Source organism: Hylobates moloch, unplaced genomic scaffold (assembly GCF_009828535.3).
Source record: "Hylobates moloch isolate HMO894 unplaced genomic scaffold, HMol_V3 SCAFFOLD_1, whole genome shotgun sequence".
Taxonomy (NCBI): Eukaryota; Metazoa; Chordata; class Mammalia; order Primates; family Hylobatidae; genus Hylobates; species Hylobates moloch.
This window is the reverse complement of record NW_026652276.1, coordinates 76,168,512-76,192,946: the sequence shown is the minus strand read 5'-3', so window position 1 is coordinate 76,192,946 and position 24,435 is coordinate 76,168,512. Positions and strand designations below refer to the sequence as shown.

The window sequence follows — 24,435 nt, the reverse complement described above, 5'->3', positions numbered from 1 at the left end:
CAAATGTGAAGCATTCCTGTTGGAAATAAAAAAAGCTCTCTACCTGTTTTGCTTATTAGGAGACTATATTTCATGAGATATTTACTGTAAGAGCTTGCTTGAATTGATATTATTATCAGTAAAAATTTGACTAAACAAAATCTTACCTGTGATGGAGAAAATAACGACCATAAAATCAAAAATGTTCCACGCAATGGTGAAATAAAAACAACGGAAAGCGATGAGCTTCAGTATACATTCCATAGTATATAGCATAACAAAAATTGAGTTAATCCAGTAGAGAGCAATGGACATTTGTAGACTCTGAACATCAGTGTCTATCATCATGGCAATTGCTTGGAAACATATAAGAACCATGACAATGACATTAAAAACTTGGCTTGTTACCACATCAAAAATGAATCCTTGGAGCTTGTTCTGTGGGTAAAATCAACAGGTGTAATAGTCTTATTAATAGGATACATATACATATATATGGTCTTTTATATGCTACAACTTTCTTCCCAAAATAAATAAGAATAAGTGTGAACCTAAATTTTTGCCAAACTATAACATATAGTTAAAACAAACAAACAAAATGACCACGAAAAGCTTTGTCAGAGGACACAAAAATTTTGTCAAAAGCATTTGTTAAGGCTTTAAAAGAGAATATATAAAGAACACCTCCATTGAAGTTTCAAAAAATCTAGACATTTTCTTACTAATGGGCGAGGTACTGGTCTTTGAGAATCCTCATACATTATCTTCTTCAGCCTGCGGTACTGTTTTCTCTGTTTAACCGTTATAAAGATATTTGAGCCTCCCAGGTAAAGAAAGGAAAGAAAAACATATTAAAATCACACTTAATCCAAATTTTCCCTTATGTTAATATGCATTTTAAAGACTTGGCAATTATTGATTTAATCTTCTAAAAGAAGGCTTAACTGCAGTGAATGAAATCATGTTTGAACATGTCTGACTTTCTGCCCCAAAATCCATAAAAAGTACATACAGAATACATGCCGATAGTGAGAGAAATTCAGTAATCTCTAAGTGCACTCTCCTAGGAGAGTGTCAACTCTATTTTCACACAGGGTTGTAAAAGAGGGCAAAGGAGAAACAGCAGGTGATATCTTGAAATATTTACTAAGAAAGGTTGAGCTCAATAGCTAAAGGAAAAGTTGATTTGTATTTTTAATAAGCAGAAGTAAACAGAAATGATCATATGGGATCATTTTTATATGACTATATATTGCTTTATTTTTCAAATACTATCAGAAGATTTTTTTTTACTATTACTCCAAAAGTACCTTGCGCTTGCTTCTTCATAGCACGTTTGAGGGCTTACTCATTTCTGTGTTTCTAGTGCTAATTTCATTATCTTATGTAATATATGTGAAGTGAATAATGTCATGTCCTAAGAATTAGGAATTGTTACTGCTCTAAATCAGGACCTGGTCACTTAAATTGACAGCAGACACCAATTCGAAGCCTAGAAGCAAATCCTAGTATGTTATCCTACAGGGTTGATATTCGTAGAAAGCTGAAGCATCCAATCAGAATCACATTTGATCACTCAGCTCTCTACTCCTATTTCACTGGTGGAAACTCAAGAGTGATGTACAGTAGTCCCCCCTTATCTGAAGTCTCACCTTGCACAGTATCAGTTAGCCATGGTCAACCACAGTTGGAAATTATTACATGAAAAATCCTAAAAATAAATAGTTAATACATTTTAAATTTCATGTGGGTCTGAGTTGTGTGATGAAATCTTGTGTCATCCTGCTCTGTGGAGACTGGGATGTGAATTATCCCTTTGTCCAGCACACCCATTCAGTCTATGCCATCCACACATTAGTCACTTTGCAGCTATCTCTGTTATCGCAGTGATTGTGTTCAAGTAATCCATATTTTAATTAATGATAACCCCCAAAATGCAAGAGAAGTGATGCTGGCATTTGAATATGCCAAAAAGACGCTGCAAAGTGCTTCCTTTAAGAGAAAAGGTGAAAGTGCTTGACTTAAGGAAAGGAAAAAAATATATATATGCTGAGGTTGCTAAATCTGGTATGAATGAATCTTCTGTCCATGAAATTGTGAAGAATGAAAAATAAACGTATGCTTGATTTGCTGTTGTACTTCAAACTGCAAATGGCCACAGTGCATGATAAGTCTTAGTCACGGAAAAAGCATCTGAATGTGAACAGAAACATGTTCTGATTTACAGCAATCAGGTTAGGTACTACTCTGCGGTTTCAGGCATCCACTGGAGGTCTTGGAACACAGTCCCCTTGGATAAGGAGGGTCTACTGTACCAGATTTTACACATGGCTAAAGTTTGATTACATGGCTGAAGATAAAATTTCAAAATTAAACAATTCTTTCCTTTGACTTTTTTGGAAGGCTTCCCAAAAGAGATTAGGTGCCTGTGTAAAATAACTTGACTTAGATGTCTTTTTGGTCCTTTGCGTTTGTGGAGGCCCTGAAGGAAGTCGCTTTTTAGAAATGGCATGAAACTGTAGTTATTCAATTCTGTCTCTGAGCTCTGTCTTATTGGGTTCAAGCACTCCTACTTAGGCCACCCAGTTAGGATTTATGACTCTCTCTACTTCTAGCAGAAAGAACTACTCTAACTTTGAAAGATGTCCATGCTGGCTGACTGTGAAGGCTTTAAATATAACAGAGAGTAAAAGAGTGTTTTTTTCTGGAACTCTTCACATATTTGTGAAGATAGAAAATTTTACTTACAGTATTTATTTTTCAGCACATCATTATTTTTAAAACACTTGTAATTTTTACACAGACACTTGTAATGTTTAACTTTTAAACTTGACTGTGTAGTACATATTTTGGATTTAGAAGTCAATGTAAAGATGAACATTTTGGCAATGTTCATCAATGTGTAGGAACATTAATCATGATTTTTTAAGATACATGTCAAATAAAAATGACATTAAGCTGAATCCAAAGCCAATTATTTGAAGCAGGGCATTTATATATTTATGTATATGCCTGATTTTATCAGACATTGGATAAACAAATAATATTTATACTTATCTTTATTTTATGCTTGTTGAAATTATCAGTAATAACAGTAATCAGCATACTCAGAGGGAGAAATACTCCAAATATAATAAAGTTGATAAAGTAACAATACATGTAGATGTTGACTTCAAAATGAGGCTGTGTATTTACCTAGAAGTTTAAAATAAGCAAACTATTGATATTGGCTTTTTAAAACAAGTTTTATAAAACAATTTATGACAAGAAAACCCAACAATGCTACCTAAGAAAATGTTTTCTTTTTTGCTCTTTGGTAAAAGGATATCATTGATTTGTATGAATGTTAAAGTTCATTTCATTCATTTAATCATTGTTGCAAAGTCTGGTAATCTTGCAAATGGACCTATGGGGCCTCAATCATTGTATATAATAACCCTGGAAGAATTTCATTGCCAATGAAATATCCAATCTGAACTGCATTTGATTTCTATTTATTATTACTGGTGTCCTGTGCTCGAATTGCAAAAATGACTTTGCTTGTATCCTAACAATGGCTTTAAAATGATATTATACTTACAGCAACAGAATCAATTGCTGAATTCATAATAGTGATCCATCCATTAAATGTTGCCTGTAAAAACGACACGCATTTAAAATTTATGCTTACTGGCAAATAAAAAGTAAAATCTCAATCTCTTATTAGTGCACTGAAACATTTGACATAGGCTTGCCACACTTCCATATACTGTGTAATTGGGATCCTTAACATTTTCATTATTATATTGTCTGTTAACAACTATTTCAAGTACTTAGTTTATTTGTAGTTAATAACAAAATATTTGAAGATAGTATGACTAGAAAAAGATAAATAGAGAAACAGATATATAAATGGTAAATAAATACATGCGTAATGCATCATGGTGACTTGTAGCTGCTATACATGTGCTTTTCTGTGAGAGACATAAAAGGAATTGTTCAACTCTTCACATCTGCTAGATATTGAGTCACTGAGTAGCAGTTCCTCAAAATGCTAAAGAGATAAAAAGTAGTGACTTGGGTTGGACCAAAGAATTATTACCTGTGATGGTTAATACTGAGTGTCAATTTGATTGGATTGAAGGATGCAAAGTATTGATCCTGGGTGTGTCTGTGAGGGTGTTGCCAAAGAAGATTAACATTTGAGCCAGTGGGCTGGGGAAGACAGACCCACCTTTAATCTGGTGGACACAATCTAATCAGCTGCCAGCAAATATAAAGCAGGCAGGAAAATGGGAAAAGGCGAGACTGGCCTAGCCTCCCAGCCTATATTTTTTCTCCCGTGCTGGATGCTTCCTGCCCTCAAACATTGGACTCCAAGTTCTTCAGTTTTGAGACTCGGACTGGCTCTCCTTGCTCCTCAAGCTTGCAGACAGCCTATTGTGAGACCCTGTGATCACTGATCATGTAAGTTAATACTTAATAAACTCCCCTTTATATATATATATGTGTCTGTGTGTGTATATATATATAACTTATATATATGTAAATATATCTATATCTATATCTACATCTATATCTATATCTATCTATATCTATATCTATATCTATATCTATATCTATATCTATATCTATATATGAAGGAAGTAGAGATGCAAGTAAATTTAACACAGGAAATACAGATACTGGCCCAAACTACTTTTACCACCACTGATCAAGTTATGGGGTAATGTATTAGTCAGGGTTCCCTAGAGGGACTGAACTAATAGGATATATATATATATATCTCCTATCCTATATCGGCACCTATTCTGATTTTTCGGTCACCCCAAAGTCTATATCCTCATCTTACCAGGCTTCGGAATAATCTCTCACATCGTAACATATTATTCCAGAAAAAAAGAACCATTTGGGTACATGGGCATGGTCTGGGCTATAATATCAATTGGCTTCCTGGGATTCACTGTGTGAGCTCACCATATGTTCACAGTGGGAATAGACATAGATACACGAGCTTACTTCATCTCTGCCACTATATATATATATACACACACACACACACACACAAAATATATATAGAATATATATATTACATAGAATATATATTATTATATAGGATAATATATAGTAGGATATATTATATATAATAGGATATATATAAAATATATATTATTATATAGGATAATATATAATTGGATATATATATCCTATTAGTTTTGTCCCTCTAGGGGACCCTGACTAATACATTACCCTATAATCTGATCAGTGGTGGTAGAAATAGTTTGGGCCAGTATCTGTATTTCCTCTGTTAAATTTACTTGCATCTCCACTTCCTTCATCCAATGGGGCAGAGACAGTATTTAACTTTTGTCTCTTTTTTCTTTTTTTTTTTGAGAGAGTGTCACACTTTGTCACCAGGCTGGAGTGCAGTGGCATGATCTCGGCTCCGCCTTCCAGGTTCAAGGGATTCTCCTGCCTCGGCCTCCCATGTATCTGGGACTACAGGTATGTGCCACCACGCCCAGCTAATTTTTGTATTTTTAGTAGAGATGGGGTTTCACCATGTTGGCTAGGATGGTCTTGATCTCTTGACCTCATGATCTGCCCACCTCGGTTTCCCAAAGTGCTGGGATTACAGGCGTGAGCCACCGCACCTGGCCTATCTCTTTAAATGAGCCTAGTGTTGTATGTTGCAGGAAGTCAGGGACCCCAAATGGAGGGACCTGCTGGAGCCATGGCAGAGGAACATAAATTGTGAAGATTTCATTTTAATATGGACGTTTATCAGTTCCCAAATTAATACTTTTATTATTTCTTATGCCTGTCTTACTTTGATCTCTTAATCCTGTTATCTTCGTAAACTGAGGATGTACATAACCTCAGGACCACTGTGATAATTGTGTTAACTGTACAGATTGATTGTAAAACATGTGTGTTTGAACAATATGAAATCAGTGCACCTTGAAAAAGAACAGAATAACAGCGATTTTTAGGGAACAAGGGAAGACAACCATAAGTTCTGACTGCCTGCGGGCTTGGGCAAAAGGAGCCATATTTTTCTTCTTGCAGAGAGCTTATAAACGGATGTAGGGAAGATATCACTAAATTCTTTTCCTAGCAAGGAATATTGATATTAATACTCTGGGAAAGGAATTCATTCCTGGGGGGAGGTCTATAAACAGCTAGTCTGGGAATGTCTGTCCTATGCGGTTGAGATAAGGACTGAGATACGCCCTGGTCTCCTGCAGTACCCTCAGGCTTACTAGGATTGGGAAACTCGGTAAATTTTTGGTCAGACAGGTTCTCTGCTCTCAAACCCTGTTTTCTGTTAAGGTGTTTATCAAGACAATATGTGCACCGCTGAACATAGACCCTTATCAGGAGTTGTGATTTTGCTCTTGTCCTGTTTCCTCAGAAGCATGTGATCTTTGCTCTGCTTTTTGCCCCTTGAAGCATGTGACCTACTCCCTGTTCGTACACCCCCTCCCCTTTTGAAATCCTTAATAAAAACTTGCTGGTTTTAAGGCTCAGGTGGGCATCACAGTCCTAACAGTATGTGATGTCACCCCTGGCAGCCCAGCTGTAAAATTCCTCTCTTTGTACTCTTTCTCTTTATTTCTCAGCTGGCTGACACTTACGGAAAATAGAAAGAACCTACATTGAAATATTTGGAGCGGGTTCCCCGGATAGTTATTATGTCCCATTACATTTATCTACTAATTGCTAAAATATTTTATAACCAAATGTATTAATCACCCACATTTTGTCCTTTACATTCAACCTACAATATGGATGAATATATAATTAATAAGGAAAAGTCAAAAGTGTACTTACTACTTGAAGCAGAGAAAGGAAACCATTTCCAACATTATCAAAGTTCATTTTTGCATTTTCCCATGGCATGGATTCATTAAACAGAAGGCTTTCACACTGACTCCTATTCATGACTTCAGATGAAGGAAACCTTTCTCCACTTGTTGGGTCAATGCATTCATAGAATCTGCCAGCAAATAAGTCTACTCCCATGATACCAAAAATCAGCCAGATCATCAGGCAGACAAGAAACACATTCAAAGTCGGTAAGGTTGTTTTGATCAAAGCTCTCACAACCACCTGGTATATAGAAAAAATGTAAACTTTAGATAAGAAATCTGAAACTGTTTTAGTTTTTGATCAGTTTGAAAAATACTAATTGATATAATGACATATTTTTAAAAAAACCTTAAAAGGCCATATCTAAAGATTTAACAGCCCACATGCTGGTACTGGAATAACCTAAATAGCAATTCAGTTTTTCTTTAGAAAATACATTCAAATCGGGCTGGGCATGGTGGCTCATGCCTGTAATCCCAGCACTTTGGGAGGCTGAGACGGGCGGATCACCAGGTCAGGAGATCGAGACCATCCTGGCTAACACGGTGAAACCCCTTCTCTACTAAAAATACAAAAAATTAGCCAGGTGTGGTGGCGGGCACCTGTAGTCCCAGCTACTTGGGAGGCTGAGGCAGGAGAATCGCTTGAAGCCAGGTGGCAGAGCTTGTAGTGAGCAGATAGTGCCACTGAGCTCCAGGCTGGGCTACAGAGCCAGACTCCATCCCCCCACCAAAAAAGAAAATACATTCAAATCTAGATATTCTTAAAATGTTTGTACTAAAAAATCATTAAATGGCAACAGAGCTAATTAGTACAAATACCAGAATAAATCATTATTTTGCCAGCTTAATATATATATGTATATATGCTTATTGATTTCCTGTATCGTGCCAGAAATGATCATTCAAGATAATTGACCCCATATGTATGTATGAGATTATCTTAAAAAATACATATATTATATATTTTAAGTGAAATATAATATGTGAAAGAGTAGTCAGAGGAATCAGAAGACCAATAGATTGTACTGTCAATGAAGCCAAGGGAAGAGATTGCCTCAGGAAATTAAATAGGTTGCTGTACTTCACAAAGATGCAATCCTCACTGAACCATTTGGTGTCACTGGTGAGTCACTCCAGAGTAGGAAGCTTGGGAGATGAATCCACCACCTAAACTTGAATACCAGCAATAATCTATAATCACTGTCATTATTTCCTCAACTGACTTCACTCTTTAAAATTCAAATCAGAATTGTATTCTCATTACTCCACTGAAGCTGCTACGGCAAATGCAAATGAGTTGCTATATCTAATATAATAATAGTTTTACTATTTCCACTACTTATTTTTCTCTTAGCTTTTTTATATTTTTTTATTTATTTTATTTTATTTTTTGAGACTAAGTTTTGCTCTTGTGTACAATGGCCCGATCTTGGCTCACTGCAATCTCTGCCTCTCGGGTTCAAGCGGTTGAACCCTCTCCTGCCTCAGCCTCTGGAGTAGCTGACATTACAGGCACACGCCACCCTGCCAGGCTAATTTTTTTTTTTTTTTTTTTTTTTTTTTAGTAGAGACGGGGTTTCACCATGTTGGTCAGGTTGGTCTTGAACTCCTGACCTCAGGTGATCCACCCACCTCCGCCTCCCAAAGTGATGGGATTACAGGTGTGAACCACTGTGCCTGGCCTCTCTTAACTTTACACTTTTGATTTCCCTCTCCTGACCTTCTTTCACTTTCTTCCTAAGGCACCATTGATTCTGTTTTCTACCATTCTAACCTTTCCTTCCTTCAGCCATTACTAGACACTAATTCTTTTGCCTGCATATTCTTGCTTATGTTCCATAGTTGTCTATCTTTGAATTAATATTTAGGCTTATAACTATGATTTCACTAACACTTTTATTTCTAAAACTAGATCACAGATCTTTCGTTAATACTTTTAAATTTGAAAGGTCCATTAATGGTTCTGCTGAAGAAAAATGCCATGTCTTTTAGAAAATCCACATATAAAGAATAAAAAGAGTGGATGTAGTTGACACATATATTTGAAAAGTAGTCAGCACCTAAGACCTTAAACTTATTAACACAAATCATTAATTTTGTAAGCATGTAGCTTCCTAATATACTCAATGATATATCTTCAGTGATAATTTACAGAACTTCCAGAGGTTGAGATGAGGCTTCAGGTCTGAACCTGACTTTGACCTAAGCATGGCTACAGTTTTCCTGACCTTGAATTGTCCACAGCCATTGTCTCATTGCCATTCTAATGAATGTACAGCATTGAATGGTACAGGGCCTAATTTCTGACAGTTTCCCTGGCAAATCTCTTCCTGCTTTTCTCTAAATTGGGGCAGACAACTTGCTGATTTTGTTACTTTTTTTTCCTCCCTATATGTCTAAACTTATTAGGAAAAAGAACTGGTATTATCCCATTTTTTGAAAATAAAAAAGAGTTTGTTTATTTTAGTTATATATTTACTTAGGGGTGTGTGTGTGTGTGTGTGTGTGTGTGTGTGTGCACGTGTGTATTTTGAGTAAATAGGCCCTCTGTAGTTTACATGTTAAAATATTCTATAATGTTTTCCTATCACTAAACTGTATTTATACTGGAAATGTGGCTTTTTTTTTTTTTTTTGAGACAGTCTCACTCTGTCACCCAGTCTGGAGTGCAGTGGAGCAATCTCGGCTCACTGCAGCCTCAACCTCCTAGGCTCAGGTGATCCTCTTACCTCATCTCATCTCAGCATCTCAAGTAGCTGGGACTACAGGTGCACACACCACACCTGGCTAATTTTTGTATTTTTTGTAGAGACAGGGTCTCACTATGTTACCCGGGCTGGTCTCAAACTCTTGAGCTCAAGTGATCTGCTCGCCTCGGTCTCTCAAATTGCCAGGATTACAGGTGTAAGCCACCGTGCCTAGGCTGTTTTGTCATTTTAACTTCAATCTTATTGAACCATTCAACCACCTTATTTTCAGCTTATTTTCCACCTTATTTTGGTTTAAAAGTACTGGGCAATATCACCACCTTGTGGATCTTCATGATATGGTTAATGAAGTCTGTTTCTTATTACATGTTACAATTACTATTTTAGATTTTTTTTTCTGAGGTATATAATTGGAATTTTGCCACATTTGGAATTTTTATGTATTTACTAAATAATCAAAATATTAATTTCCCAACACAAATAATCAAATGTATTTAAGAAACAGATAAGGCCTAAGTACTATTATAATGAGTCAACGACACATTTGTATAAATTACAAGAATATTATCATGAATCATGGACTAAGTATACATATACAAATATAATTAATGTACTTAAGTACTTTACACAATCATATAAAAGTGAAATTATTAAAATTTCTGAAATTATTTTTAAATACAATACATATTTTAAATTATTTATATTTGTTTGTATTTATAATAATCACTCAAATTTTGAGAGAAAAATAAACATCCACTTTTTACCAAGTGGAAAGAGTTTAAGTGTTAAGGTTTCTTAATTAATAATAGTTTAAATGTAACACATAATACATAAACTATAGGGATAAAGATAAAGGTTAAACATTAATAATTTTCTCACTAGATTCTACCATAGCAATGAATATGTGATATTAGGTAGTAAAGTGGCAGACTGATATGAAAAAAATCTATGTAAATAAAAATGCAAAAACACATAAATGTATTATAAAATAAAAGGTACATTTGAACCTGTTCTCCCATTTCTGTATACAATGGGTCACTGTATAGCTACATACTTAATACTACTTGTAGTGGTCATAGACTCCATTTTTTTCTATTATGGGATTTCCATTTCAGGTATGAAAGATTGAACACCGGCCATTTTATAATATTCAATCTATTTTCTTTACATTGTTCAGAAGAGGTTTTAACATGTGAGTGATGAGGACAGGACAGGTAAGAAATCATCGCTTGTGATTGTGACATTAAAAAAGTAAATTTATCTTAAAATTCAAACTTTTCTTTCATTCAGTGAGTAACCACTTAGGGTATACAATGTTTGTATAATTTTAAAGTTTGTTAACTGACCCAAGTTTCATTTTCTGACAATTGTATTTTTAAAATGGAGACAACTGCGGTAATATGCATATGTATATGGGGTAGAAATATATTTTTAAAACTATATTTTCTGTCTCAAATACTAGTTTCTTTTACTTGTCTGTATTGATTTTTATACTTTATGAGGAATAAGAACCTAGAATTTTAATAAACGTACCAATTCCTTTCTATTTCTAAGCAATGAAACAAAGTTTTTGTTGTATTAATACTGTCAAAGGTACAAACGAGAAGAAAACAAAGCTTCCCAATTTGTGCAAATTTAGAAATTCCAAATAAAAATCGGTAGATTAGCTTAGAAACTTATCTCTTACCTTCATTCTTTCAAATTGAGATAGAACTCTGAGGGGCCGAAGGAATTTCATGGAAATAAGTGGTTTTAGTTCTTCCCGAGTTTTGCCTATTAAGCTAAGACAAAATACCTATATATTTTTTTTTAAAAAAAAGTGAATAGGATTCCATATTAATCAAAATAACATGTAAAATAAATGTTGCATTTGTTACAACAGATATATACAATAAAAGCTTACCAGTAAATTTGTGAATTATTTTTACATATATTTCAAAATACATTAATAATGACTTACAGAAAGTTATAAGAAAATTGTTCAGTGTTAAAATCACTTTAAAAAGATAAAATTAAACTGTTTTCTGGTAATAAGGAACATATTTTAGTGAAATAAATAAAAGTTGTATATTTTATACTCTTTATGATCAATGACATATCTTTTTTGTTTGAAATTAGATTAAGAATCAGTTTCATAATTACTTGTAATACAGTAATCATATGCAGTATATTCATTAAAACAAAATAAGAAATATATTTACAAATGCATTCATATACAAATATGGTTAAGACAATATACATGATAGGCTTTCAGGGGATAGGCATCAAGGAAGATATGAATATTGTTAAGTCAAAAGCACACACATTACAAAAAAGCATAACCAGATACTAAGGTAATCTTTAAAAGTAAATATATTAAAGGTTAATAAATGTTCACAAATACTAAGGTGGTAAAGCTAAGATTAACTTTTATTAATATCTTCAGATTTTTCTACATTTTCAAGTCAACATTATGAAAAATTTCTTCTTTTTACCCTTTACTAAAGAGACAGCCTTGAAGTAGGCTTTGAAGTTTGGGTATTATTTTCATAAGCATGAAGGAATCTGGACACAGAACAATGACTAGGAAACAGGAAGGCGAGTTGCAGGCATAGTATGATTTGGCTAGAGCAGAAGGCTAATTTGAAAGAGCGAACTTAGAAAAGAGAGGTCAGCTATTTTAAATCATTAATTGTAGATTGGGGAGCTTCTATCATTGTTTATAGAATAGAGAGCCATTCATTCATTCAACAAAAATACTGAGAACCTTCTAATATGACAGAAATTGTTCTAGGCACAGGACTTAAAGGAGGGAAGAAAACCAAGAAAAAATTCTACCCTAATGGAACTTATAACTTAGTGGGAGAAAACAGACAATAAACAAAATAAATGAACAAATGGTACAATATTAATAAGGGGTATGGAGATGGAGAAAGAGAGTATTGGAGTGGTTGTGGTTGCAGTTTAAATAGTGTTGTAAGGAAAGACCTTCAAAGGTTTCATTTTGGCTAAAGCATCAATGCCAGCCAAGGTTCCAGCTGGAAGGAAAAATAAGTGCACAGGCACTAAGATGAAAATAATCTTGGCATATCTGAAGTGCTCCATGAAGGCTGATGCTGGTGGATCAGTAAATAGACCTGGACAGGGGAAAGGGAGCACAGCAGGGAATATGTTTGGATTACACAGATACTTGTAGAGCATTGATTGCAAAGATTGTTGATTTTACCCTGAATGAGATGGGTGTTTATCATAAGGTTTCAAGAGAAGTGACATGAGCTGACTTCCATTTCACAGCAGTTACTCTGGTTGCTATGTGGAAAACAGAATGAAGGTATGCAGGGCAGAAGCAGGGACACCACTTTGGAATATATTGCAGAGATCTAAGTGAGAAATTTGGGGAGATTGGATCAGCCCCACACTTGTGAACATCATAAGTAGTCTAATTGTGATATATGATTAAGAGTTAAGCCAACAGAAGAAATTAAAGATTTTAGGGTGCTGATATCATCAAGATACTGTGCAACAAACTTACATGGTTAACAGTAAATTCAAGGTGATTATTATAATAACCTAGGAATAAAGTGTTGAACTTTTAAAATTTTGGAATGAGAAGAAAATGATAGATGTTAAATATTACAAACTAAGAAAGGTGTCATGTACCAACAATGTAGAGAGAGAGGGAAAGGAAAGATATAATAAATTGACAGGAAGTGAAAGGGTAAGAGTGAGGAAGAAAAAGTAAATCAAATAGCCTTTTATATTTTCTTTAAAATACATACAATAACAACCACGAAGTCCAGCCTGTACCAGCCATTAGAGAAATAGGCCTTAAAACCATATGCCATCCATTTTAGAAGCATTTCCAGAATGAAGATGTAAGTAAAGATCATGTCAGCATATTCTAATAAAATTTTAATTGTCTTTCTCTGATCAATATATATATCTTCAAAAGCCTGTGGGTAAAAAAATAAGGATTAGGTGTACAGGTAATTTCTAAAAACGCTTTTGACATAGAAGGGAACAAAATTTTGTCTCTAATAGGCATATGGTGAGCACTGTCAGAGATTGTAGGCTCCAGGACTGGTTCACTATGCTTGTATTTATTGACATAATCTATAAATATTATTTGACCCCATGCCTATGCCAGACATCATTAATTGATCCCAGAACTAGTTCTTACATAGGCTGAACCTGGCTTCATAATTGTTTTAAATAACGATCCAAAAATCCCCTCCAAAATCAGTTAATCAAACTAAACATAAAAGACAAAACCTTTAGTCACATTTGACATGGATCTTATATGTAATTCCAGGTAGCCAACTCACAGATATATGCCACTTACTCATACAGAAACAGATATGTTTTTAAAATGTCTTTAGAAATCCCTAAGGCTATCAGGTAAACCAGTTGAAACACTGAAGATTAATTAAAACTATAATTGTTTCTCCAAAGCTTCTCAGTTTTAATGTCAACCTTAGTTTGACCTGGGAATATGTAAAATCTGATCATGTCATTGAAAGCGATTTCATAAATATTTTAGCACTGAAAACAGGCAGGCAGACTTTCAATATATCAATATACCTAAAAGGACAAAAAGCAAGCAAGGATTAAAATAATCTCATATAAAGAATGATGTGATTCTTAAAACCTATTGTTAAATGGAAGTAAATACAAAATAACAATAGATTTTATGACTTTTAATTGAACCAATTATGGTGCAAACGAGTCCATAAAGATTATAAATATAAAGTTCTTAAAAATTGTATTTTGTTAAATGTATTTATTTTTCAATTATTCAGGTACATAATGCAAAATATAATAAAAAGATGTACAAAAGCCTCCACTTCAATTAGCATGGGTAGAATAGATTTCACCAGACCAATGATCCTGCTGCAAAGAACCAGAGAAACAGTACAAAGTTTAAAAAGCATTTGCTTTTAAAGGCGTCACAGAGCTGCTGTATCAATAAAGAGCAGATGGGCCCTAATTGTAGAAAGAAGGTCAGGAATATGTTCAGAACAAAAAGATTTAACATGTAAATTCTAATAAAAATAAAGCTAGTATCAAATTAGGCAAGATACATAAGATAGTTCATAATAATGGGGGGATCGCTACTACAAGTGTACATCTGTATGTCCAAAATAATGGGTCATCAAAATATATAAAGCAAAACTGATGACACTAAAAGAAGATTTAGAAAAAAAACAATCATAGTGGGATGATTTAACACATTATATCTATAGCCAATCAAAGAAAAACATCTTTGCTATATCACTAAGGCTCCCATTGTAGATGGGAACAATGGAAATAACAAACTATAATTGCACCTAGCTACATCATATGACACATGCTTTTCAAGTACATGTTGAACACCGTAGTAGATGCTGGAGTTGCCCACCAAGAACTCCTTTACTGGCGTATCTATTCCACAGCAACCGAGTGTTGCTTGATTACACACAACTGAAGCCCTCTCTGGAGAACTGCTTCTGCTAAACAAGAGCCACCCCACCTGAGAGGCAATGTTTCCACTCCTAGACGGACCCAGCACAATCAACGGCTGAGCGGAATAGAGATATAAATGCCAGCTGCCTTGAGTCACTCAAGGTGAAATTGTGTGGTACAGTCTGGACTCCAGAGCCTCCCCATAAGATCAAGCTGAATTGAGTCTTTCTTGAGGATTATGAAGAGGCCTACATAGGGTAGGTGTCTTTTAAAAACTCTTTAAGGTCTACCTCTACCTCTTCTCCTGGCCACCTGATGTATAAATAGAGACAACTATCTTCATACAGTGGCCTGGGAAGTACTAAGATTGCTAAGGAAGGAGAAGGATTATATACCAGAAAACCTGGTACCTATGCAGGACCTAGAAACATGTACTAGCAGGAAATGGAGGAGCTTTCCTGGGAGTGGATCTAGAGAGGGCTGCTTATTAGTTTCCTATTGTGACTGTAACAGATTACCACAAATTTAGTGGCTTAAAAACAACACAACTCTATATACTCTCATTCTTGATGTCAGAAATCACTGGGCTAAAATCGAGGTGATGAGAAGGCTAGTTCCTTTTGGTGGCTCTGAGGGGTCTCAGTTCCTTCCTTTTTCAGTTTCTAGTGACTGCTTATACACTTTGGCCTGTGGTGCATTCTTCTATCTTCAAAGGACAACACCCCAATCTCTGCTTCTATCCTCACATCACCTTCTTTTCTGACTCCAACTCCTCCAGTATCTCTTTTGCAGGAACCATTGTGATTATATTGGGCTCAGCTAGAAAATTCAGAATAATCTCCCTGTCTCAACATCTTTAACTTGATCAGATCTGTGAAGACCCTTTTGCCATATAAGTTAACATTGAAAGGTTCTGGGGATTATGTCCTGGACATATTTGAGGACCATTTATCAGCCTACCACAGGCTGGATCAAAGGGGATAGAATATGAAGCTGGATAAAAGGAATAATGTGTTGATATGGGGGTCACAGTTAACTCCAGGACCACAGGAGTTAACATCATATTGATTCATTATATTGATGATATCAGGTTAATCAGACCTGATGAACAAGAAATGGTAAGTTCTCTAGATGCTTTAGAGAGACTTGTGTGCCTCCGACTCTAAGAAAGAGGTAACAATGCCTGGTAGGCCTCTTTAGGATTTGAAAGCAAAATTTCACACTTGGGAATATTGATCCAAAGATGCATTATCAGGTGATGCAGAAGATTGCTATTTTTCAGTAGAATCTGATGCAACAAAAGATACTAAAATAGGTTGAGTATATTCTAAGCAGCCTTTCCATTTGAGCCATATGAAGATCCATGATGCTAGCAGAATCTGTGATGGAGAAAGGCATAGTATGGAGGATCTGGCAAGCCCACTAGAGGGTATTTGTGTTTCCCATTCTCTCAACCTTAGGATAGGTGGACTCTGGGGTCTTTGCTCCCAGAATAGGGCATGAGGAGACATAGTATGTCTCCTACTAAAATTCAAGCTTAGATGTCATTTGCTCAATTTTTGACTTCTTGTACCAGTTAACTAGTAAGAAAGAAAGAAGTTACTATACCAGCAAGGATAATTGACCTGATCATTATGAGGAAGTGGGATGCTGTAACAAAATGAGAGGAAGAAGAAATACAAAAGTAACACACAGTTTGAATCTATTTTTATTAAGTCTGAAATGGATAAAACTAATCTATGGCAGTTGAAGTCCACATGCTGGCTACCCTTGTGGAGTAGGGAAGTAACTGAGGGGGAAGAGTGTTGTTCTGGCATCCTGGTAATGTTCTGTTTCTCAATCTAAGTCACAAACGTGCATTCACATTGTGAAAATCATTCCTGCTGCACACCCATGGAGAGTTTTCAATATGTGTGGTAAATAACATAAAATTTATTTTAAAAATATAGGCAGTGCAAAGTCCAGTTCACAACCATGACTCCATCTTCTGTGTTCTGTGCACCTCACAGTTAACTAGATCTTGTATATAAGAATTATCCTTAAAAGATCTCTGATCTTCTTTAATCAAATACAAACAAATACCAGTATACATTCTATTTTTATTCCTTTCCTACATAAAAGGCAGAGTGCCATACACTTTATTCTACACCATTCTTTTTCCACTTATTACTATATCTTGATGAATTGTAGTGTAATATGCACATAGCTTCTGAATTTTTAAAATAGCTGCACAGATTTCCATTGGATGATTTTTCATAGTATAAAGTCAGCTATTACAGACCTTCTTTGCTAACCCTTTGCTATTATTACAAAACATTCTTCAGTGAATTACCTTGTAGAACCATTTAATGTGCAGATATTTGTAGAATTTTTTTAGAATTAAGATTCTGGGTGCAGAATTAAGATTGTAGGGTCAAATACATTTGTAGTTCACAGATCCTTTAAAGCATATGCAATAGTTCCCTTTCCTTTGATAGGTACCAAAGTACAAGCATATTATGGCAGTTTTGGATGTGCAAATCGCTAAAATGTTTCATACATGAAACTTCATTAAAATCAGAAGAATCCGGTATCTATTCACATTCCATTTCCCACTGTCACTCATATATTTTGAAATTCAATATTGCAAAATAATTAAAAATCGATATTAAATTTAATGTTAATGATGCATATATAAACTTTCTAAGAAAGTATAATATTTAGATTTTAAATCACAGAATATGAAATTTTGTGCTACACTAAATATCTTTGGAAATCTAATCCTGGTTTTGACTTTCTGAATTAACAGAATCATGATACATTTGTCCCCAGCAAAGTATCAAACACCCTGGCTGCTCACTTACCAGAGTGCCGGTGCTGAACAGAGTAACAAGACCAATAAAACACTTAAACCAATTGTTCTCTACAATCTTGCAGCAGGTTTTCCTGATATTCTGCCAGATTTTTCCTTTCTTGGACGCTCCACTGATTTGACCAAGTGAAGATCCGCGTCCACAACCTGTCAAGATTGAACTGGTAAGAACAGCAATCTAGAAAACTCATGAAAAAGTAAACACCTGAAACTTTCTACTATGTTAATTATTTATTTATTTACAAATTATTTATTTACAAATTCTAATCCAGGTTGTCTCTGATTTATAAACATTTAATTTTTACCCATGGTGAAGTGACCACTGTAATCACTGAGCAGAAAAAGGAAAACTGGACTTAGGAGTTTGGTAGTAACGAGAGGAAAGGCATTGTGAAAGGCAGAAATGACCTAGAATATCTTGTCACTCTGCAAAACAGTCTGAGAATTGGTATTCACTAATACTACAAAAGAAAATACACACAAATATCTCACTTCTGAATGTTAACATTTTGATATAATGCCTGAAAATTTACTCTTTGAAGATTCACATGGCATAATATGCATTCCTGTTTAAAAACATAAATACTTATGAGATGTTAAGAGGCATAAAATTAATTAAATCAAATTAATTGCTTTGATTCCAGTTCTTAGGTGGCATGGAAATGGGAATTTTTATTGAGACTATTACAGAAGTAACATGGACTGTGGAGTACTTTGTGGGTAGAGTACATATGTACGGGGCTGCACTCTGTGCCCTGGCCAAAAGGGTTAGCAAAATGGAAATCTGAGGCTGGAGAAGAGGTTGATATGCAGGTGACAAAACGAAGATATGGAGGTAGGCGGAGTTTAAAGCCAAAACATTTTATTTTAGAATTTTGTCTTGTGTTAAATTATACTATGAGTAGTATTGTGGCAGTGGAATATTATTGATAGTGGTGATTCCAAAACACATTTTTCATGCTGTAAGTAATATTGGGTAAAAATACATAATATTCATATTTGATTTTATACTGGTAGCTATACCACTGTGTGCTTTAGAACAGAGCACAATTTAGGAGTAAAACAGAAAATCAGTATAGTTAAAGCAGCACTGAGATGTGTGTGTATACACATACACATGCACACATATACCTATATATGTTGAAGTCAAATGAAGTGTTCTTAGATCTCATGAAATAGGGCCAATATTTAAGTTACTCGTATAAAAATGGCCTATAACTGTCAGAGGAAAACAAATTGTAATGGTGCCACTTATATATTTAACATGAATATTAAGAAATGTACAAAGATTCAGTCAATTGACTGACATACTGGATATGGAACATATACATTTTGACAACTTATAATTCAAATTAGTTTCCCAGCAAGATTAACAACATTTTCTTACCATTTTTAGGATGCTTTGATCTTTCACCTCCATAGAACATTTCTTCTTCTTCAGAGATAGCAATATCAACAGTACTGCATTCAGATGAGCTAGATTGCTTTATTTTCTAAAAGGTGAAGTCCCACCAAAAAAGTTGTGATTAAAGTTTCATTTACCCATGGTGGTCAAAGTTTATTTCATTTTCAGAAGTAAGAAAAATTTTATACAGAAATAATATTATTAGGTTTAAAAGACTTTAGGCCAATTTCATGACTGAGATTAAAATGCATACATATTGGTAAGAGGTGAAGTTCAAAAAATATTGTATGATACTTATTTTAAGCTAAAATAACATTTAGATTAAAATTAGTGTTTAGTTTATAACACTTTGCTTCTTAAAGATGTATAGGCTGTCTCCAATTCCCAAAAGGATTTGCGTTCCAAAGTTTTCTTGAAGCACAAGTTTCCCATGTATGCTATTTCAATTAGGTGAGTAGAATCAAAACAAATCATTCCTTGTTGCTAAAGATGGGTAGATAATAGTGCACCTAGGTTTCATTGTAAAATTCATTCCAGATGGTCTTATGTATGTCATCATAGGATGGGATTTATCATGAAGTAAAATGAGGGAAAGGCACAAGAAATAGGGATAAGGACAGGCCTGGGAAAGGGGCACAGCCTTACGAAAAGCACCCAGATGCAGAATTGACCTTCTTTCTCACTCTGCTTTTGACTGAAGTTCAAGGCTGGGGAGAATAAGGTGGTCATTGCTTTACACAGGTAATAGTGCAAATGATACTCTTTGCCTTTATTTAAAATTATTTTCTCACAATATTTTACTTTATTTTAAAATAAGTATACCGTAAATCATTCTTTAAAATCACCAAGATTCTAAGGTTAATAGCATGTAAGTAATATTTTCTAATTAAAATAAAAATGAAAGCAAGTGTATTTTAACATTTGGAATGAAACCAATCTTATTTCATAAAAATTAAGAGAAAAATCTAGGTAAAGTCGAGTGCCAAAAAAAAAGAAATTATCAATATTTTGTCCTACCTCTTGGACTTATACACAGTAAGGGTCAAGGGAATATAATTAGAAAGCTTTTTTTGCTTTAGTCCTTACGTGGTCAATTGTCAGTAAATCATTATAGTGCTCAATTAAAAAAAGTAAAGTATCCAGCAGAATATTATTCTTTTTTATTTCCATTACTTTTATATATTATTTATTTCTAATGAAATAAAATCTGTAGCAATATATATATTTGAGACTAGGCATTAAGTAATTTAAATATAATATTTGACAGAGTAATTAAAATTATACATCATACATTTATATTTTTAAAGACTTGTAAAAAGCCTTGTACATATCCTATTTGATGTGATTTTTCCAAAATACCTGTGAGTAGGTATTTTTCTAATTTTACAAATAAATCAAGACTCAAATTATAAATCATTTATTTTGATAGACGATTACTTAATGGCATAAGAAAGTGACCATGATATACTTCTGCATTACAAAAAATACAAGTTACAAAATACGATGTGAATTTTGATGTTATTTTTATAATATGTAAATATATATGCATATTTTTAATAAAAATAGGCTGGAAGTACAAATACCAAAGAAACAAGACAGTGTATCTCTGAATTATCAGATCATTTATAATATTTTTGTGTTTTATTTTTGGCTGTGGGTATATCAAAATCCTAAGTAGTCATGGGCTACATAATCTAGAAAGCATCTAACTAAATATATAACTAAATATATAAATAAATGAATACATCTTTTGTGAGTAGTTAATCAACCAACAAGACCAAATAACTATGCAGCATAAATAACAACTGCAATTTCAATATTTACAGTTATTTTAAGTTACAGCTTTCCTGTGTATTTTCATACTCCAGAATTTCTAAGGAGATTAGCATGAAGTGTGCTGTAGTAAACAGCAATTTCACCCAGAAATGGATGGTAATCAAAATCTCTAATGAAGATTGAGAAGTGTGCTGAGTAAGAATTTATGCCTGTTTTATAGTAATGGTATTAATTTAAAAGGTAAATGAATCTTAGACTATTGGGCATGTGGATTAAAAATGTTTCTCTAAAATAAAGATGGCTTTAGTAGGTGATGGAAGGACCTTGGATAATTGAAACTGAGTTCCTGTTAGAAGACAATTTGTGAAGTTATCGTAGAGAGCATCTGCCAAAACAGAAGAGGTCTGGGAAACAAGATGGTGCCAGAGACGATGGGGACCTGTAAAGAGACATTCCCTGACCCTCCAGTGCCCCTGAGTGATCCGAAATGATTCCCCAGTGGGGTCCAAGGTAAAAAGCCCTTGTGCAGATGTGATCTCTGTAGGTGTAGATTTCTGTGAAGTGACACCTCCTTCTAAAACACAATGCTGCTTGCAAATGGAGACAATAAGACTGTTTCCAGTAGGGTATATATTTTAGAAGCTGAGTGAACAACAGTATCTACCCTTATTTGAATGTGACCCTGATTTTTTTAAAGCCAGTGCGTTACAAAGCTACCAACTGTTCACAATCCAAACTGGGAAGTTTTAAAAATTCCTTTAGTCCAACTTAATTATAATGTCCAAATATGGGCAGAAATGATCTGACTCAAATCTTGAATTTTAGCAAGCAAGAAGGAATTGTAGCACTCTTCTAATTCAATCTCCCATTTTAAGATTATAAAATCCATGGAAATTTAGTGATTTCTTAAATCATACACCTTGATTTTGAAAACTTTGGTTTCCTCAGTATACTTTTCAGCATCCTCAAACTGCCTGGTTATTAATTTATAGAATGTCACAATTATATCATCTAATGTTTCCTAAGTGCTTACTCTTTACTAGGTATTGTTCTATGCACTATCACCCACCCCCCCATGGAGTAAATACCATTTTAGCCTCATTTAAATATGAGAATAGTGAAGCTTGAAAAGTTTAAGTAATTTGATCAAAAGCATAAAGTCAGAGGCTAAGAGTGATGGAGCTAGGAGTGATGGAGTTAGAATTGAGTGGATAATCTGGCTGTGGAACTTCAGCGCTGATTTACTTCCTTATCAACAATACTATAAATCACTACTAAGCAATCAGGATATTTAAACATCTTACCTCTTTGCTGCCTCCATCACCAGACTTACTCTGAATCTCCTTATTTTCCAGATTTTCTATATCAGATTCTCCTGAAGCAATTGGTACAGTTTCTGAGACACTAGGACTGGGAATAAGTGATTGGTTCTCATTTTCAGTAGTGTTTTTCTCTGTGCCACTGCTTTTTTCCTTATCTTTGAGAAAATCTTGGGTGTTGCTCAATTCAGAAAGGGTATGGTCAGAAATATCTTCTTTAACATATACCTCATTTACATGGTCCATTGTGTCCTTTGGGACATTTTGTGTTTTGCATAGTATTTTAAGAAGCACATAGTTTATTCCTTTTTTAATCCTTGCCACTGCAAGCTGGAGATTTTTTGCTTCATTATTCTCTTCAGCTGTTACATCCTTGCATGAACTAAATGAGCTCACCAATGCCAGAAACAGGTAAAGTACCTAAATAAGGAAGTAAAATGAGGCTAAATGTATCTCATTTTGTTTCATTTTAAGTAATGAAAAGTTTGTTTACAAAACTGACTTGAGAATATTTAATATCTACTCCGTTAGCATTTTTCAAGAATACAATACATTGTAATTAATAACTGTAGTCATCATGCTGTGAAATGCATCTTTTGAACTTATTCTTCCTATTTAACTGTAATTATGTGTCCTTTGACCAACAGCTCCTCAATCTCCACTTTCCCCTAACCACCCCAACTTCTGGTAACCACCATTCTGCTCTCTACTTCCAGAGTGTGAAAGAACACTTAACCCATTTATGCCTAGTATTCCATTATTGGAAGGCTAAGCTTGTGGGAGTTATTTATATCCTACTGCTCAAGGTCATCGCCAAGGTCTCTTTTTCACACAAAAATTGCAACTTCTGGCATAAATGGGTTAAGTGTTCTCACCATAAAAATGATAACCATGTGAAGTAATGCATTTGTTAATTATCCATATTTAGCCATTCCACAATGTATGTCTACTTCAAAACATTACCTTGTACAACATAAATACATACAATTTTATATGTTAACTTAAAAAATAAATTTGACCCAAAAAGGCTGACCTGAGATTTGAAAATGAAGCATATGAACTACAGTACTAGTCAGTTCTTATCCATCTACCACAGTGTGTCAGGTGCCATGCTAGGGATTTGATAGCAAGAATTTATTTTAAGCTCATGACATCCTATGCAATATGATTTGTTTCTCTTTTACAGATGAAAAAGGCAAGGTTTACAGATGTCAAATATCAAACGATCAAAGGTTACATAGATTAGACCCAAGTCTGCTTTATTCCAAAGCTTATTTTCTCACTGAGTCAAGCTGTCTCACCCAAGGTGAGCAAATAAGTTGTTTTTCCAGGCAGCTCACTTCACTTCAGCCCTGTTCCAGGAAAACATGTAAGAATTCTGCAAACCCAGGAAGAATTATATGGGGAAAGAGCTATCCATGGTCCTGAATACCATATCTAATGGCTTTTGTGGGATGAAAACACAGATGTTAGGAAGGTTAGTTGATTATCTGTTGTAGTAAATTTGGTCAAACAAGAAACAGATAAGTGATGGAAGACTCATTCCTAATACTTGTAACTTATTTTTAACTCAAAGATAGTGTATATTTTGACTTTTACTATCACTTAGAAATATGATCAAGTACTGATCACTTTCCAGAGAATCAGATTTTAAACTTGTTTATAATTGTAAGACATATATTACAGTTTTGGATAATTAGGCTATTTATGTGTACATAAAATAAGTATGTGAGCATCTCCAAAGACTCATATTTTGAAACTTCTTTCAAATTTTTAGATCTATGTCAACAGTTGAGTTTCTCAAACACTCCAATAATTACTCTTTTTCTCATGGACATGCACATCTGGGATAATGAGAACTTCCCACCTAATAGTGTTTAATCCTAATGGGTTACATTTACTTCTCTCTATCTAGATCTTCCTATTTCTTAGGAATAGAGAAAGTTCAAATAAAACTTGTATAGAAAAATCAAAGTATTTTGCAGTGAATAAAGTCATCAAATAGATAATCTTATCCATAGTTTTAGCATAGCAATAAAATTTTGGTTATAAGATATATCAATATGGGAAATGTTTTGTGGGTGAGAGCATCTGAAAAACTGGCAGATATCTTCTATAATCC

At 34.3% G+C, this 24,435-nt stretch overlaps 1 protein-coding gene across 1 annotated transcript in view; it reads right to left on the bottom strand.

Annotated features, from left to right (window-relative positions):
- The window catches only part of SCN7A (sodium voltage-gated channel alpha subunit 7), a 74,804-nt gene that overhangs the window by 5,686 nt on the left and 44,683 nt on the right, over positions 1-24,435 (bottom strand). The window contains exons 14-23 of the mRNA XM_032755492.2: positions 22,299-22,733; positions 19,201-19,306; positions 17,806-17,960; positions 13,300-13,473; positions 11,229-11,336; positions 6,793-7,071; positions 3,560-3,613; positions 3,037-3,174; positions 702-806; positions 147-417 (exon numbers count right to left, since the gene is read on the bottom strand). Coding sequence (XP_032611383.1) covers positions 147-417; positions 702-806; positions 3,037-3,174; positions 3,560-3,613; positions 6,793-7,071; positions 11,229-11,336; positions 13,300-13,473; positions 17,806-17,960; positions 19,201-19,306; positions 22,299-22,733 — 1,825 coding nt within the window. The remainder of the gene's footprint in view (positions 1-146; positions 418-701; positions 807-3,036; positions 3,175-3,559; positions 3,614-6,792; positions 7,072-11,228; positions 11,337-13,299; positions 13,474-17,805; positions 17,961-19,200; positions 19,307-22,298; positions 22,734-24,435) is intronic.